At 41.8% G+C, this 19,098-nt stretch overlaps 2 protein-coding genes across 2 annotated transcripts; both read left to right on the top strand.

Annotated features, from left to right (window-relative positions):
- The first annotated feature begins 340 nt into the window (after nt 1-340).
- On the top strand, nt 341-13,314 carry LOC109411670 (uncharacterized). The gene is made up of 2 exons (XM_062842714.1): nt 341-893; nt 12,641-13,314. The coding sequence occupies exons 1-2, from the start codon at nt 426-428 to the stop codon at nt 13,277-13,279; spliced, it is 1,107 nt and encodes a 368-aa protein (XP_062698698.1). The 5' UTR covers nt 341-425; the 3' UTR covers nt 13,280-13,314.
- Nucleotides 13,315-17,584: 4,270 nt separating this feature from the next.
- On the top strand, nt 17,585-19,098 carry LOC109428147 (uncharacterized). Its single transcript, XM_019703832.3, has 3 exons — nt 17,585-17,871; nt 17,954-18,055; nt 18,177-19,098. Exons 1-3 carry the CDS (start codon nt 17,731-17,733, stop codon nt 18,480-18,482), a joined length of 549 nt encoding a protein of 182 aa, XP_019559377.1. The 5' UTR covers nt 17,585-17,730; the 3' UTR covers nt 18,483-19,098.

Below are 19,098 nucleotides of genomic sequence, written 5' to 3'. Positions count from 1 at the left end.
TAACAATTATCTATCTAATAAGCAAACATAGGGCACAGTATCGATTCAAAATATTCATAAAATATTCATTCGGTGAAACAATGAAATTCGAAACAACCACAACAAATGCTAACATTTTTATGATCCCAAATGAAATCAATCACTTTGCCATAAAATAATAAATTGCTGCAGCGATTCAAGAGCAATTTATATGGTGTTTATATGGCCTAGAAAGTTTATTACATCTTTCATATGACGTCGGCACAAAATTGCAAGCTTCTAACTATTTATCGTAGTATTAAACGATCCAATCATGTACTGACTGATAATTCTTATATCTATGACAGTTGATTGGCACCTGAACTGCGATGGTCTGTTCCGCGATAGATTGATTCTTGGGCTAGTTACGTTTGGTCTTCCGAAGTCGCGCGTCTCGCAATTGCATCATGTCCGGCAAGGTACGGTGGACTCTTTTGTTCGGTTTGGTTATGTTGCATTTTCGGTTTTCTCTGACGGATGAAGTTACGTGCTCGCGAATCGATTTCGATCAGGCTACGGTTACTTACCTTGCGCGGTGTTCATTTTACCAAGAGTTCGAATCGAAGCCTTACGCTGAATCGGCCCATTTCCAACCGTTTCGGAAGGATGCCAAGTATTATCTCACCAATCAATGGGAGGGACTAACGTGCGGTGAAACCGTGGAAAGTTTTAGCTTGAACGAGGAAACTGAACTGAGAATGATTTATAACCTTATATTGGATAGTGGTGCAACCCTGGAGGTACGAGTCGTTGATCTGGACCGACTGGACAGTGAAAACAAACCGACGGTAGTGATACGCTGGAAAACCGAGCAAGCAACATTGGGCTGGGGATTATTTCGGGAAAAGATGGACAAAACAGTTAAAAGAGCTAAGGTGAATAATTATTAATAAAATATGAATATGCTGCCTTGATTTTAAGATTTCTTCAGGTATTTAGCAAGACCAAGCAAAGGATTTATGAATTTGAATAATGCAGTATTCACAACTTAATGAACAAAGTATGTCATAGTGACCGTCACAAGCTCGAGCTCAGTGATCCAAAATGTACTATCAAAAACTGTAGTTTGCATGATAATCGTGGGTGTATGGTCTTGACTATCATGCAACAAAAACATTCACGTATGACCAGATGAAATATTCATGGGTGACTGTGACATATTTTAAATCACGGCAAAAAATGTAGTGGATTTTCAAATTGAGTGAACTAATGAAATAGGTACCAGTGATTCCGAAAACTGCGAACGGGACATGCGTATAACTTAGGAACCGGAAGTGTGAAGAAGCGGAGACAAAGAGTTTCGGATTGTGCGCTCCGAGGGTCATAACCACCAATGGAGCAGGGGAACAAAAGCCAGTGGCTCCCAACTGAATAGTTACGGCCCACGTCTAACAAATCAAAAAGTCTCATGCCATACGGATATTTTCAGACCTGGCTAATTGAGCTGATGTTGAAAAACGATATCCTAGGCCATTTTGGAATTAAATATGGCGCTTGGGGTTTCTGGGACAATATAGGGACACTACTGAGGGTTTCCGCCATCCTCAAAAATGCCTTTGTAACGACTTTGAAATCAAATCCGCTGAAAATGCTCTGAAGCTTCTTGGAATGCCTCCAAAATCCCCTAAAACCCCCAGAAACCCCATGTAACGCACCTCAGACCATCCGAAACCCCAGAAAACGCCATGTAACGCCTCCGTAACGTTTCTGAAATCCGCCGAAAATGCTCTGAAGCTCTTTGGAATGCCTCCAAAAGCCCCCTAATACCACAAGAAACCCCATGTAACGCACTTCAGACCATCCAAAACCCCCAAAAATACCACGTAACGTTTCTGTTACGTTACTGAAATCCGCCGAAAATGCTCTGAAGCTCTTTGGAATGCCTCCAAAACCCCCAGAAACCCCATGTAACGCACCTCAGACCCTCCGAAACCCCAGAAAACGCCATGTAACGCCTTCGTAACGTTACTGAAATCCGCTGAAAATGCTCTGAAGCTTTATGGAATGCCTCCGAAATCCCCCTAAAACCCCCAGAAACCCTATGTAACGCACCTCAGATCCTCCGAAACCCCAGAAAACGCCATGTAACGCCTCCGTAACGTTTCTGAACCCAAGCAACACACATGTTATATAATAGTTACGACAGCGCAAGTTTAGGTTGTATAGAAGTTTATGTTATGTTATTTCAACACAATGTTAGAAATACGTCAAATAAACTTATATACAACCAAAACTTGCGCTGTCGTAACTATATTATAACATGTGTGTTGCTTGGGAAATCCGCCGAAAATGCTCTGAAGCTCTTTGGAATGCCTCCAAAATCCCCCTAAAACCCCCAGAAACCCCATGTAACGCACCTCAGACCCTCCGAAACCCCCAAAAATACCACGTAACGTTTCTGTAACGTTACTGAAATCCGCCGAAAATGCTCTGAAGCTCTTTGGAATGCCTCCAAAATCCCCCTAAAACTCCCAGAAACCCCATGTAACGCACCTCAGACCCTCCGAAACCCCCAAAAATACCACGTAACGTTTCTGTAACGTCAATGATATCCGCCGAAAATGCTCTGAAGCTCTTTGGAATGCCTCCAAAATCCCCCTAAAACCCCCAGAAATCCCATGTAACGCACTTCAGACCCTCCGAAACCCCAGAAAACGCCATGTATCGCCTCCGTAACGTTACTGAAATCCGCTGAAAATGCTCTGAAGCTTTATGGAATGCCTCCGAAATCCCCCTAAAACCCCAGATCCTCCGAAACCCCAGAAAACGCCATGTAACGCCTCCGTAACGTTTCCGAAACCCCCAAAAATACCACGTAACGTTTCTGTAACGTCAATGATATCCACCGAAAATGCTCTGAAGCTCTTTGGAATGCCTCCAAAATCCCCCTAAAACCCCCAGAAATCCCATGTAACACACCTCAGACCCTCCGAAACCCCAGAAAACGCCATGTAACGCCTCCGTAACGTTACTGAAATCCGCTGAGAATGCTCTGAAGCTTTATGGAATGCCTCCGAAATCCCCCTAAAACTCCCCGAAACCCCATGTAACGCACCTCAGATCCTCCGAAACCCCAGAAAACGCCATGTAACGCCTCCGTAACGTTTCTGAAATCCGCCGAAAATGCTCTGAAGCTCTTTGGAATGCCTCCAAAATCCCCCTAATACTCCCAGAAACCCCATGTAACGCATCTCAGACCCTCCGAAACCCCAGAAAACGCCATGTAACGCCTCTGCAACGTTTCTGAAATCCGCTGAGAATGCTCTGAAGCTTCTTGGAATGCCTGTGAAATCCCCCTTAAACCCCCTCAGACCCCACGTAACGCCCTTGACACCCTCTAACACGAGTTATCCGTTTTTTCCTTTCGCAGTTTTCGGAACCACTGGAACTCCAACTCTACATTTCAAAACTGTCATTTCGTACTCCCATCATCTTGATTTGTGTTACAATCAAGGTGCCAAATGCTACATTCATGGTAGACGACATTGATGCATCGACGACAGCATGAATGTAGTGTGTGACGGTAGTATGCAACATTTGTCATGACGGTAAAGGCGTTGCGACGATAATGAAAAAAATGTACTTTACGGTTCACTCGAGTCGAGCTTGATTAACCGCTCGTAGATGTTATTCCAGTATCGCCAGACCAATTACACTCACACAAAGAACCAATGAGATAACTGCTTGGAACTAACAGGTAACTTCAGCGTGTTAGTGTTAGTGATTTTCTATTTTCAAGCGTGAATGACGCCTGCTACGTTAGGTATGAGTAAAGTGCCCCGCACAACGCATACGTTTGCGTGTGCGTGACAGTAGTTTGACACATTTCCCATGGGAAAACTGTCAAAAAAACGCAAACCTCGACGGAACGGACGTTATGTGCTCCAGGCTTAAGGACAGACTTGTTAGAATCCCAAAATGGCCGCCACAATGGCCGTCTTTGGCACCTACTCACGATTTTGAGGGCACAAAACTCTTCGTAAACAAAACCAGCGCTCCTGGGCTTCTCATTTTAAGCTTATTACAAGTGAGCAAGAACAGAATAATAAAATACATTGTTGTTTGAAGCTTGCTTCTTGAGATTTGTGCGTCTGAAGTTGTGATGCACTATTGAAGCGGGATTTCAATACGTTTGTCCTTAAGGTGGAGCAAAAATTCGACTCTACACGGTGTTCAATAAGTTCGGATACACAATAAAATTGAATTTATTTCCCATCTATAATTCAGATTTGCAAAGTGAATGTATTGATTGAAAGCTCACATAATACTGATCAAATACAGTATATGTTTTGAAATAAACTGTCTTTTACCCTTTTGTAATAATTGCAAATGTGTCTCAAGTTCCTTTCGGCCGGCACGCACGTCTTTCATTGACATTTCGTCTAGTTTTTATTAAGTAATGGTGTTAAGTTAAATCAAATTACGTTGTTGTCCTCAGCATTAGTGGTAGCAACTATGACCATACGGAATAATCTATAAGATTCAGATTGGGTGAAGCACGGAGTCATTTTATCTTGATCATTAAACTTGCTAAAATTGTCGCTGTACCTGTTTTAATGGTTTTTGTTTTGTAAAAATGCAGTGCTCCATTATATCTTAGTTAAACCCATAATTATCTTTTCCAAAACTTGATTATATCCCGATTGTGGCAAATTTTAACCTAAATTGGCTTAATATAATGTATTTAAGCATATTTTGACTAAACTTGCAAATTTATCGCCATATCATCAATAAAATAGCAGTGTAAAATTTTTGTCTAATAATTTAGCTATTTTAATTTAGCATAGTGAGATGTAACGAGCCTAGAATAACAAAGAGGAGAAACGTCAAAATTGGAACAGCCGATTTGCTGTCATCCCCATAGTTCCAATCGAGCAGGAGACCTGTCAAAACGACCAGGATTCGCCACTTTGGTATACTCGAGACACTTTAGTGAGATGTAAACTCAAAAGTCAACGTTTAAGACATCTGTAGCATGAGCAACTTTTCGAAAGTTATTCTAGCGTGCCGGAGCTTACAAACTTTAGATACATCTAATGCTTATAAAAAAAAGTAGAAAAATACGTTATTCAAAACCATATGTTGGATCTCGCTCCTCTGCTTCGGCGTCACCGTAGGCTCTTCTACCGCTCAACGCAGTGTGCAGAAGCAGCCCATTCAACAGCCAACTCATTGTCACCGCGGCAGCCTGATATTGCGTCGGGCTCCATGCATACAGCAGAGCAGCGCACAGCTGCTATTCATTCTTTGTTTTTTGTACCTACCTCTGCAACGTTTGTATGTTCCATCCGTACTAGCAGTCGCCTATAAAAGACGACTGCACAATCTGTACCTATTAGTGTGCTATATCATATCATCGCCGTGTGGAGCACTGCCACACGGTGGTGCGAATAAACGTTAGTAGTTTGAATCAGCAGTTTTCTCTCGTCGTCTGGAGTCCCGTCGGTTAGTAAAAGTACACAGCGTAGGGCCGTTAAAACATCCTGGCCGAAACACCATATGCTGCATTTAATCAGTTTTATATGACCTTTCAATAAATACATTGACTTTGAATATCTGAATTACAGATGTGAAATTATTTTAAGTTATATGGTGTATCCGAACTTATTGAACACCGTGTAGTTGAAAGTCCGTACAAAACTCAATATATGTAGCGAATTAGGGATAAATGAGCATAATTACGGTCACTGCAATCACTTCTCATCAATTCCTTGTATCTTAATCCTCCAAATAATCACTTCTCAACATACCACCCATAAGTTTCTTGTAAGTTGAAACTCGGTGGCTCACCGGACGGGAATCAACAGGGTCGGTGAATGGCTTATCTTCCCCATACGTACATACAAACATGAATGAAACTCAACTTTAAGTAGGAACACAGATGGAAGGGAACTCTCGGCCACAGTATCTAGTGTCGGAGTTAGGGTGACTGAATTTAGCATTAGGGACTACACACTAAACACAACCTAATCTCTTGAAAGGCGAGGCATAGACGGTTCCTTTCTGAACCCGGGAGAAACGATACTAAGAAAAATGGTGAAAATCCAATAATTAGGGATTGCTCTTCCTAAATAACTCAACTCGCTACCACTGAAGCTTTCTAGTTTACACAGGGTTTATTGTGGGAACGTCACAAAATGGGTACTTATCTGTACAGCATGCATTCAGGTGATCCGGATCTAGATCCTTGGTAGCGATGGTAGCAATAATGGTGATGCTTGGTCGTTGAAGAGTAGCGTTGGGTTTCGGGCTTAGCTTCGGGTTCCACCGTCGGATCGCCGAGGGATTCGTACCCGGTGGTTGACTTTCCATTGGATGGGTTTTTCCACGGTTATTTCTGGTCGGGCTTGTTCTGGATAGAGGGGGGGGGGGGGGGTTGCGTTGATTCACTCCCGGTCCACGAACTGCTCAGAAGATCAAGATGGCGCCGGGGCTTCGGCTCCTTGAGGGGGCAACACAATGGCAATGGATGATGCACTTCGACTGATCTAATCGGCCAATCCGATCAGCCGGCCATGTAGCACGTCGAATGGCCCTACTCTTGCCGATGACGCCTATCACATCTAGAGCACTTGAAGAAAAGTACACAAGAAAAAGGTCCTTCGGGGACCTATTCACCGTTGGTTAGTACCCGTGACGTCCCAAACCTAACCTCAACTTCCTCACTTAACGGTTTCTTATATAATTACCTTTTTCTTTGTTTAACACTAATTCAGGTTCTACTATTGGTGTATTTTCTGGTGGCATGTAAACGATTAACTATAAATTTAACACATTAGTTATAAGGTTTTACTAACACAAATACTAATCACACTAACCGTAGTTTTAATGGAAATAGTTTTAACAATTACTAACACTTTTTAATCGATTTTTGTGTGATAAAACCACCTATACATTTAGAAATTAAACAATACAAAATTAATTAAACTTTCACCAAAAAACGGTAGACTATCTTTTACCTCAACTTATTAGAATTAGCCACGCGCGCACTCTACTCCTTTCAAGAAGTGGTTTTTAAGAGGAGATTTTGTGTCAAAGCCGGGGCTTTTATAAGGGTAACTCTTTTGTTACAACTTACTATAGTCAAATTCATCTTTTAATGCGAAACTCTTACCCTAATGTCCAAATCTACACCAGTGCCATCTGTTTGTGAGATTTCATACGCGAAACTGGGTAGCTTTTTTACCCAAGCTCAAACTACTCAAGTTTCGTTTGTCATTCTGTCCGGTACGAAAGGAAGTGGAACAGACTCAATCTCCGGCAGGCCATCAACGAGTGAGTGCCATCTGCTCCAGTGTTTATATCTTTTCAGGGATGTATTCGGGAAGGGAATGTATATAGGACTTGTGGTGGAGCCATCAAGATTAAATTTGGAACCGAACGGTTACAATACCCCATCGTTCCTCTTTCAAAATGAAAGTATTCCATTTTGAACTATTTTTTCAATAACGGTCATTATCAACTTCGACCAACATCAATCACTGATGAGGTGAATCAATAAATTTAAATGCCCTTTTCGGGACGACTCTATTAACCTTCGTCGCTCACGCGAGAAGAAAAGGAACTCATTTTGAGTGGTAACTCATTACCAACACTACTGTGCTGAGAACTGTCATTGCTAAAACTGTGCAATGTTTATGTTTACGTTTCGTTTCGAGTGCGGCGGTTCGCGATACCGGCTTATTCGAGTATAATTCTACGATTAAATCGCGCGTTTCGGGGAAATAAACTGAAACATTGTGTCCACGAATAGAAAACTCTCGACAGGTACGTACAACAAAATATCCGCGATTCCTAATCATTTTCCGGTCATCGTTACTCTTGTCTTTTGCAGAATCAAACGGATCGGAGAGGATTCACTTCTGGAGGCAATATTTTGGTCTGCCCAGGTGAGTAAAGATTTTGTAAACAATTTTTCGGTTGCTATGTCGTGATGCATTTCAGGTCTGAAAGTGCATCCATTGAGCACTCATCCATTGAGTGACTCATCAATTGAGCGGTCCGGACCTATGAATGGTAAGTAATAAATCAATCAACTGCGACTGATTTTTGAAGAATGTTCATCGATGAATGTTTTCGTGTTTTAGAAGCTGGACTTCGATTGCCCAAGCAACTTACGGCGTGGGATAAATGTTATCGCCGGATCGACTGTTTCGAAACGGTCCCACATTAGGAGGAGAATGTCGAGCTCGCACCGGACAACTTCGCCGGGATTTCTCGAGCTTCTCGACTTCGCTTTGGTCACATCGGACCGATACCCTCAGGTGCTACCAGGTAGACCCGAGCAAAAAGTGTTTTAATTATTCTGTACTTTTATGGTAGTACTTCGAATTACCAAATAAATTTCGATTTTTGGGTTTGGGGATGGGATTTCTGGGAAGAAAAACCCTTGTCGCTGTTCGGGAAATCGGAAAGCAGTTCGCGGGAACTGTCCGCGGTAATCTTTCGCGCATTTCCGTCGGGTTGGGAATGTTTTTCGCGTTTTGCTCTACGGTATCGATCGGCAGATCTCCACACGGGTGGGTCTGCTTTAGTTTCGCGGTTTGTCTAGTGGTTTTGAGAGCTCTTCATCGGTTGAACGGATCGTGGTAAGTATCTCCTACGGTAAGTATTATACTTTTCGGTTACTTCGCGGATTTTGGTCAGACCTCCGGATGTCTGCCAAACCGGTTTCACGTTTTATTGATTTCGCGACCGAGATCGCGACGTACTTTCGGTTGGGTCAGCAACCATCGTTGTTGTGACCGGTCGATCTTGCTCGACGAGATCGACCTTTAGAGTTCGGATGTGCAAGAACACGGCTTGCTTTTCTAGATTTTCGCGGATACTGGAATAATGCGGACATTTTGCGGTTGTTTGTGCGGACGCCCATCGGACAGACCGAGTCTTCCAAAGAGTTGCACGACGGTGCGATCGTTTGATATCGCGGCGAGACATTTCGCGGTTACGTTTCGGTCACGGATTGGTTCCGCGTTTCACGAATTTCGATTAAATTTGTTATTCTACGTAGCGTTCAATCGGATTGGATAATACGACCTAAAATTGAAAAAAAAACCTAATATTTACGCGCGCATTTTGAAAATTCCTATGGTATGCTCGCGATTCCGGAATGGAATCCGTGTGTTTCTGAAACATTCTTCGGGAGTCGCAAACTCCAACTATAGCAATTTACAGTTCTCATCACTGGCCTTCGTTAGAAGAACGAAGAACTTTACAAAACAGGGCACTGTTTTTACCTCCCCTTCCGGGAAGAATGGAAACGTATGGGTGTAGAAATGTAATTTTTGTTGGGCGCCAATTGAAACTCGGTGGCTCACCGGACGGGAATCAACAGGGTCGGTGAATGGCTTATCTTCCCCATACGTACATACAAACATGAATGAAACTCAACTTTAAGTAGGAACACAGATGGAAGGGAACTCTCGGCCACAGTATCTAGTGTCGGAGTTAGGGTGACTGAATTTAGCATTAGGGACTACACACTAAACACAACCTAATCTCTTGAAAGGCGAGGCATAGACGGTTCCTTTCTGAACCCGGGAGAAACGATACTAAGAAAAATGGTGAAAATCCAATAATTAGGGATTGCTCTTCCTAAATAACTCAACTCGCTACCACTGAAGCTTTCTAGTTTACACAGGGTTTATTGTGGGAACGTCACAAAATGGGTACTTATCTGTACAGCATGCATTCAGGTGATCCGGATCTAGATCCTTGGTAGCGATGGTAGCAATAATGGTGATGCTTGGTCGTTGAAGAGTAGCGTTGGGTTTCGGGCTTAGCTTCGGGTTCCACCGTCGGATCGCCGAGGGATTCGTACCCGGTGGTTGACTTTCCATTGGATGGGTTTTTCCACGGTTATTTCTGGTCGGGCTTGTTCTGGATAGAGGGGGGGGGGGGTTGCGTTGATTCACTCCCGGTCCACGAACTGCTCAGAAGATCAAGATGGCGCCGGGGCTTCGGCTCCTTGAGGGGGCAACACAATGGCAATGGATGATGCACTTCGACTGATCTAATCGGCCAATCCGATCAGCCGGCCATGTAGCACGTCGAATGGCCCTACTCTTGCCGATGACGCCTATCACATCTAGAGCACTTGAAGAAAAGTACACAAGAAAAAGGTCCTTCGGGGACCTATTCACCGTTGGTTAGTACCCGTGACGTCCCAAACCTAACCTCAACTTCCTCACTTAACGGTTTCTTATATAATTACCTTTTTCTTTGTTTAACACTAATTCAGGTTCTACTATTGGTATATTTTCTGGTGGCATGTAAACGATTAACTATAAATTTAACACATTAGTTATAAGGTTTTACTAACGCAAATACTAATCACACTAACCGTAGTTTTAATGGAAATAGTTTTAACAATTACTAACACTTTTTAATCGATTTTTGTGTGATAAAACCACCTATACATTTAGAAATTAAACAATACAAAATTAATTAAACTTTCACCAAAAAACGGTAGACTATCTTTTACCTCAACTTATTAGAATTAGCCACGCGCGCACTCTACTCCTTTCAAGAAGTGGTTTTTAAGAGGAGATTTTGTGTCAAAGCCGGGGCTTTTATAAGGGTAACTCTTTTGTTACAACTTACTATAGTCAAATTCATCTTTTAATGCGAAACTCTTACCCTAATGTCCAAATCTACACCAGTGCCATCTGTTTGTGAGATTTCATACGCGAAACTGGGTAGTTTTTTTACCCAAGCTCAAACTACTCAAGTTTCGTTTGTCATTCTGTCCGGTACGAAAGGAAGTGGAACAGACTCAATCTCCGGCAGGCCATCAACGAGTGAGTGCCATCTGCTCCAATGTTTATATCTTTTCAGGGATGTATTCGGGAAGGGAATGTATATAGGACTTGTGGTGGAGCCATCAAGATTAAATTTGGAACCGAACGGTTACAAAGTTATAGAACTAATTTCATACGAAACACAATATATGTGGGGAATTGGGGTAAATAAGCATAAATACATTCATGCGGTCACTGCAATCACTTCCAATCGATTCTCAACATCTTAATCTTTCAGAAAAGCCCTTCAAGGCAAACCACATTCATGTTTCATAAGTGTTTTAGAGCTAGTTTCATATAAAAGTCAATAAAAAACTGGGGAATCAGTGCAAAATTAGTAGGATAATAATCCGTGCGTTCCGTTTTTAATTTCCATTCGATTCTCCAGACAGTTTTACGCGTTCGTGAGATACAGAATTTAGCGTCGGTTAGCACTGTTTTTTTTTTCACTTCAAAAGCAAAAAAAAAAAAAGAAATCGAGTCTAGTGATTGTCGAATTAATTTTTTAGGGCCCAGCCGAGGCGGTAAACGCACGGGTATTCAGCATGACCATGCTGAGGGTGACGGGTTCGATTCCCGGTCGGTCCAGGATCTTTTCGTAAGGGAAATTTCCTTGACTTCCTTGGGCATAGAGTATCTTCGTGCCTGCCACACGATATACGCATGCAAAATAGTCATTGGCAGAGGAAGCTCTCAGTTAATAACTGTGGAAGTGCTAATTGAACACTAAGCTGAGAAGCAGGCTTTGTCCCAGTGAGGACGTTACGCCAAGAAGAAAAAGAAGATTGTCGAATTTCGCTTACCGTAGCACAATATTTTGATACTTTAGTAACAGGAATACGGAGCATGCTATGTCTGAACAAGCAAATTATAAAAATTGAATGTACATCGGGTTTCATTCCACAGAATATCAGAATTTATGCTATATTATCATATACAGAAAGTTTTAAAATATTTCATCGGGGAAATTTTGTTTTTTAATCTGCTTAGCTGTTTTTCATACAAATTTGCATGAAATTCCCATTTTCGGCCAATTTCTCTTCCATACTAAATGTATGGACAAATTTTCACCGATACAATATTTTAAAACCTTCTGAAAATGAAAATATAACCTGAATGCTGATGTTTGATGGAAAGAAACCCGATCTACATTCAATTTTTATAATTTGCTTGTTCAGACATAGCATGTGGAGTGTTGTTGAGGAACTATGAAGCAACTTCATATTTATTTACTGAAGAAGCACTCAACATTTAACTAATAAGCAAACTCTGGCTCTGTCAACGAGATATTGGATTGCTCCAGGAGAAAGAAGATCTTAAAAAGAATTTATATTGTTTGGTGGAGAAAATTTGGTTCAAACAGTTGTTAAACCAAAAATGAAAAAATAGTAGAATTTTAGAGACAAACGTCTTTTAATCCCAGTTCAATATTGCATCAGAACTTCTAATACACAAATCTCAAGAAGTTTGAATGATATCGCATTCCAGCCTCTTAGAATAGTGGTATTTTTCGTGAAAATTGCCTAGTATAAGGATAACACGCGGACATTCCATAATAACGCTACAAACTGCATCGTCTCAGGTTATGTAATGGCTAGGATAATTTGGTCTAGCAGTCTTCTTCTTCTTCTGCCTGTTGGCTTTGCGTCTCAATTACCGTCTGCCCCGTTGGTTTGGTAGAACAATACCAGCTTCTCAGTTTGGTGTTCCACATTCCACAAAGAAGGAAATTACCGAGTCGAAACAGAACCCCTCTGCTTGGTTTACCGCTTCGACTATATGGATTTCAGTGGTTTAATTTATGCTTTTGGTTCTATTTTCAGATTCAAATCGAAGCTAACATGAACGCCGGAAGTGATGTCGCAATAGAATATTTCACCATATTCAATTTTGAAGTGGAAACTGACGAATGCAATTCAATAGATGAGTTCGCACCAACAACTACCACTTCTACTCCTTTACAAACAATAACAACTACAACGACGGTGACGACAACAACTACAACACCAGCAACCACAACGACAACATTATCCTCGAGCACTTCAACAACATCCACGGAAGTTCCAACAACTACCACTGAGTTCAGTACACTGGAGACATCTTCCACGGTCGGAATGTCAACGGCGTATACTCAAAGGGATGAAAGCACGACTACATCAACGGAAGTCCCCACGACAACGACTACCGTATCATCCACGATAGCAGAATCAAGCACAACGGAAATTTTCCCCGAAATTGAGCCAAATTCCAACGAATGGGTTTGGATTATGTTGGCTGCACTGTTTGCTTGCTTATTATGTATAGCAACTGCCAGCGCAGCTTACATCTACGCCATGAACAAGCACCTTCTAGATCTGAATACTAAGTTGAGGGAGCATCGGTTACGGAGAGATCATTCTGGATTGGATCTTAGTCTACGGAAAGTTGAAGAAGGCGGCAAACGAAAGATAAGAGCTGTGTGACGGTGGATGTCTAATAAATCATTTTGGAAATTTAATTTTGATCATGGTTGTTTACTTTCACTAATGAAATATCCCGAAACACCTATTTTTCGATAGGGTCACAATATAATTAGTAATTCATGCTACAAAAGTTCATCCACAAGGTGGCTTAATTTCCTCAACAGTGCGGATAAAAAACATCATTAGTAATCCAAGAGCCTTTGCACTATGGAATCGGTACGCCTTCAGGTGACTACAGATCAAAAATGGTTCATCTTCATCCTGGGCGAATGCTCGCCTTCGAGTTCACCTGTGGCAGATTAATTCTCTTATTTTTCAAAATTTTGTTTCATTGAGAGCATATCAATTCTTGTTTCGACCACTATTACAATTACATGGAAGAGGTTCCAAAGACGTTTTTTTGCAATTGCAGGCTGTTATAAAGCATAATTATGGTGTTTTACCAATTATTCTTAATTATCATAATGATATTATACATATTCCCACCACTATTGTATCGCATACCCTATTTGCAGTTTTAAGAGATAAGCAACTTTGACTGCGTCCCCGAAATACATTCAAGTTAAACACACGAATCAGTTTTTGAGTTGGTATACCTGCCTCCGAAATACTTTGCTTTTGTGTGTCAACACGGTAGGAATTTTCCGTGTAAAAAGTGTGATTTCAACCGCTAGGTGTCGCGACCAACAGCATGAAATATTTATCAATTTCTGACTCCGGAGATGGCCTTCTCTTCTCTGATGACATCGACGATGGAGCTCCACATTAGAGATACACTTGTGAGGCCACTATGCATGAATGATATATCGCAGGCATCTATTGATGCAGACCTGCAGCCGTTGAGTGTTCTCCAATGATACACACCAGGTATCACTGGCGCATAGTAGCACAGATTTTACGTTCGAGTTAAAAATTCGAATTTTGGTGCGTCGACAATCGGGTTATTTTTTACATACATTTCTTAAACTCATTGAAGCAGCCATCGCCTTCTTGATCCGTGCACCTATAGGGCACTGCATTATTTTGAATTTGTATGGGATTTTGACGTTTCTTGGCCTTGTTGTTTACAAAATTTCTGTAAGAGTGAAAAAGAAGGAGAGAATTTCATGCAGTGCCCTATGTCGATCTTGGCTCCGCTATCGGTCGTCATTTGGCTACCAAGATATTGGAAGCTTTCAAAATTCTCCACTGATTGCCCAGCTACCGTAAAGCTGGTTGGGTTCACCGTGTTTACATCCAACGATTTGGTCTTGTTGACGATGATGGTAAGACCTGCCACCGATTGGCAAGATCATCGAGCTTGCTCTGCATGTCAGAGCGCCGTTGAGCTAGGAGAGCAACGTCATCAGCCAATTCGAAGTCATTTAGGTGCTCCATGGTAATGGACTGCTACAGCAACCCACGATTTGGTTCACGATCAATCACATCTATCATGATCTCGTCGATTATGATGAGAAACAGTAGCGGTAATAGTATACATCTTTACCTCACTCCAGCAACGACCCGTATGGGATTGGACAAAACACTGTTATGCAGTACTCTGCACGAAAACGCCCTGAACTGTGTTCAATAAAGCCGATGATTTTCTCAGGGACACTTTTGCGCCTGAGGGCTTCTTACATGTTTCCGTGATTAAGACATGTGAAAACATGTAAGTACATATCGGGTCAGCCAATCGGGAGCGTCCAAGAGACTCCCCGACTCAACTGCCTCAGGGTCGGCACGCCTATCGTTAATTTATCGCGGGACAGGGAAATTTCACACTAGACCCAGGAAAACCACAAGCACTTCATTTTTCAAAAAACTCCCACTTGAATTCTGTCTTTCTTAACTGTTTATTCTGGCACAAGTTTGGCCTACTCCTTATCCTACACTTCTTCCCACTTTCTTATGTGCTAATCTGACCTTTTTCTCTTCGTCGGGGCCCCTCTGCTTCTCACCAACCACCTGACCACGCTTTCCTCGCAGCCTGGTAACGGCCGCCGATGTTCTCCGTTGGTTCTTCACGGCTTCGGCCACGTCTGGCCACTTTCTGCTTCTGCGATGGCTCTAGGGTTTCTCGCTGTAGCTTCCTGGGACCTTCCCACGCGTCCTAGGCTACCAATATTGGCAGATCGGTCTTCGGCCAACAACGATGCCGGAATTCACCCGGAATGGGGCACTCGGACAGCGTAGGGGCGGTAATAGAAATGTGGTGGTTTCTATACCAAAACGGCGGGGTCCTGATGTCCAATTTCCGCTCACTTCTTCCTCTTCTTCCTCTCGTCTTTCCACTCTTTGCACTATAGCTTTCGTGTAACTGAATTTGCTCACAATTTTTAACTTTTCCTCGAACTAGTCTCTTCAACTGTTTTTAGGCAAGTGAGCGAGTGTAATTTATTCTTTGGCCTTCCAGGTTCTTGACCTGGGACATCGGTCATTACCCTTTCATTCGGGTTTGTTGTAATGGCCCCTATTTCGCCCTCCTAATGGCCGCCTGAATGGGTCGCTTGCAGACCTCTGGTGGTGGGTTTCTTAAGCTGGTAGGTGGTGGTAGCCAGGGTGGTTTCGCCTACTAGTGCCCTACTTGTATGCCAGGTGGGACTGCTAGGGAAAAACCTGAATATCAAGCATACAACCTACCTGTCCTTTCTATATTTCCGCACATATAAATACAAAATCACTTCAACACAACCAATTAACAAACCAAACACTTACAAACATAAACAGCACTCCTGTAGTTGGAAGACAGAAAACGCTTACAAAAGATCATTCAAATGAATTGGGAAACCTGAAGCGCGACGATGGAGCTTTCACCAAAACTCCTCGTGAAACTTTGGATTTAATGATGGAAACCCATTTTCCAGATTCGGTTCTAAGTGTGGATTCCAATCATACCATATCTCTGAAAGACTAAGGATGTTCTAGTATAACTCTTCGGAGTCAACGAGTCAACAATAAACACTGCCTCAGATTTAGCTGATGAAATCTTCACGAAGGCCAGAGTGGAAAATGCAATTAGATCTTTTCAGCCTTTTAAATCTTCAAGAGTTGATGGAATATTTCCAGCACTGATTCAAAATGGAGAAGCGGTGTTGGTTCCATCACTAATTGAGCTTTATAAAGCCAACCACGTCCTTGGGGGATAAGATCCATATGTCAGCAGGCCCTAAGAAGGGCTTCCTGAAAACTTTGAACATACGTTGGGTGAGTGCACTGCAATAGCAGAGGATGTGTTCTGATGTTTCTCTCTCCTCGTCACAGAAGCGACAATTTGAGGTTTGGATTGCTCCGACCTTTAGACTCGCCCCAAAAATCTCTATCAAGGGTGGAACCAAGGGAATATTCCATCCACCCATGCCAGAAGACTTAAATGGCTCGAAAGATCTCACAGCCTGGCCCGAGTGAAAGCTTCCTTTGCAACCTTTATTGCGTCTTTTTTAGATCCAGAAACCTATGATTGGATCTCTTGTGGATCTGAGTCAGCCATTCCAGTGCCTTGGTCGCCGATGCTCGACTCAGGGATTGAATCTGGGAAGTGGATCATTGATAATTCGCTCAGTGTATCGCTAGGCTCTACAGTGAGCGAACCATCCGTCTTTCGGAGGCCAGCCACACCATTGGAGTGGTCATATGAAATAATTTTTTGGAGTCTGACCATACTAAATACCTACTTCGGCTTACCTTGAGTCTCATCTTCGTCGCTCTTGGACTATTGTCATCCATTTTTTTTATCTACACGGAAAAACAAAAAACCCAATGATAGTTTTTTAACTCAAAGTTGAGTAAACACATGGAACTAAAAAAATAGGTTAATTTCGAACTGACCACTAAGTGAGTTTTACTCAACATTTGAGTTGCTAAACTCAACATAAATTTGAGTAAAAATAACTCAACAAAAAGTTCGGTGTTTGTTTAAATAAACGTAATTTCAAGTTTTTTTTTTATTTTTCATGCCATTCTGACTGTATTCCGTTCCCCTGCGCCCATAACCCGCTAAATGTGCGAAATCAAATAGCATAATGGAGACGCATGGTCGCTGCAAGTTCCAAGACGATACGAGGATAATTCAGTTGAAGCCAAGTCACTACGGCTAATCTGCCGTACCAATTACTAAATTCAGCAAATTTTCGGTTTTTAAAATCATAGTTCAATATAGATTAAGTTAAAAATCACAAAAACAAAAAGATTTAAAACAATATCGTTATATTACTGTACAACAGATCATTTAAATATCTCTCAGTGGCTTATAGACACTCTGCGCATGCTTCGAAGCTCCAGGATGCAAGGATACAGTTACAGTCAAATGACACATCGGTTTCTCGGAAAATCAATAATGATGACAATCCCGATTGAGTAGAGAATGCGTACCAGCTTTGTATGAGTGCTTTCGCTTTGAACCATTAGAATTATCCAAAGATATTAGCGTTCCGAAGGTAGAATAAAACGAATCGAACAATTTACAGCTGAACATGGCAGAGGGTACGTACGAATATGAGTGCATGCGGGCAGAGTTGTTGGGAATTGAAAAACCAAACCGCGAGGAATTTGAAGAGAAGATGCGACTTCAAAGGGAAGCCGAACAGGAGGAGCAGTTGACCGAGCAAATGAAGGTGAAAAAAGCTAAAACGAATTTTATATTGTTTGGTTTTCGTAATGCAAAATAATGTATGAATGCGGCTTTCAATTTTCCAGGAAGTCGATTTGCAGGATGAACAAATGCAAGGTGCTGCCGGTAAAATGGACGAGCTTAACAACATTCTTTCAATGACACAGCAGCGTATAAACAAGTTTAAGGTATTTTTGATATTATTTGGACACCTTAGTAAATGTTGCATAAACTCGACACCCTGTGTACAAATAGGTCTAAGAGTAACGTTGGGGAGTTTCAGTAACATATCTGTGTACACATTTCCAGACGGCTTGCGGCAGCTTGACAAACTTGTTGAAATTCCGGCCCGGTACGCCAAGTGAGGGCAGCGCCTCAAACGATCCCACGAATGGAACCGAATCCAACACCATCAATGCAGCACTGGACACGCTTGATACGATGAAAGATGTGCAGAATGCAAGTGACGTCAAGATCGCAAAATCGGCCGCCACGGATCTTGGCCAAAAAATGACCTGCCAGTTGGACAAGTTGGATTCATTGCTGGACAAAGCCGACAACGCCACTTACTCGATGAAACACCAAACGGGTCAGATGAAAAAGATGACTCAGTAAAATAGGATATAAGCTTCCACTATGCCAACTGGAAAAAAAAATCAAATTTCTACTCTTAACAATGCAAAGTGCTTATGTACATCTCTCTCTCTTTCATGTAGACTGTTCTGCTCAGAAATGAACAAATCTTGAAAGTGTATGCTTAGTATTCACGCATAATTATTTAGCAGAGAACAGACTTTTTCAAAAACGTAGTGCTTTTGTGAAAGCTTCGGATAAAAACTTCTTATATATGTACACTGCATCTTCATTTTGTTTCATGTGGTCTTCCAAGCTAATTAACTAATGACATTCATTTGAGCACAATAAACGAAGTGGTACAATGGAATTTATGTGAAATTTAGTGAAAGTGAATAAATGAACATTTGGACGTTGAAGAAGTGATAAAAAAAATCTGAGTCAGTATGTGATATTAGTTTGCACCACTCGAGGATCGGTATTTTGCCGCAAATCAAACAAAAATAGTAGCTGAACAAAATTCTCCAACTTTTCCAGTTTTATGTAGTTTCTTAGACGTAATGCTAGGTGTTGATGTTGTCGTTGTCTTAAGCTGCATATAAAATATAATTATACATAACAACGAATATATGGATAAAACCTGTTATACATGACGTAA

This window comes from Aedes albopictus, chromosome 3 (assembly GCF_035046485.1).
Source record: "Aedes albopictus strain Foshan chromosome 3, AalbF5, whole genome shotgun sequence".
NCBI lineage: Eukaryota > Metazoa > Arthropoda > Insecta > Diptera > Culicidae > Aedes > Aedes albopictus.
Note: the sequence above shows the minus strand (reverse complement) of the source record. Positions and strands in the feature narration are given on the sequence as shown.

What these genes read in the sequence shown, in the direction of transcription:
- LOC109411670 (XM_062842714.1), top strand. Translation starts at nt 426, where the DNA reads ATGTCCGGCAAGGTACGGTGGACTCTTTTGTTCGGTTTGGTTATGTTG. An exon ending in AAACAGTTAAAAGAGCTAAG is followed by an intron (nt 894 to 12,640) that starts GTGAATAATTAT and finishes TTCTATTTTCAG; the next exon opens with ATTCAAATCGAAGCTAACAT.
- LOC109428147 (XM_019703832.3), top strand. Translation starts at nt 17,731, where the DNA reads ATGGCAGAGGGTACGTACGAATATGAGTGCATGCGGGCAGAGTTGTTG. An exon ending in AGTTGACCGAGCAAATGAAG is followed by an intron (nt 17,872 to 17,953) that starts GTGAAAAAAGCT and finishes TCAATTTTCCAG; the next exon opens with GAAGTCGATTTGCAGGATGA. An exon ending in AGCGTATAAACAAGTTTAAG is followed by an intron (nt 18,056 to 18,176) that starts GTATTTTTGATA and finishes ACACATTTCCAG; the next exon opens with ACGGCTTGCGGCAGCTTGAC.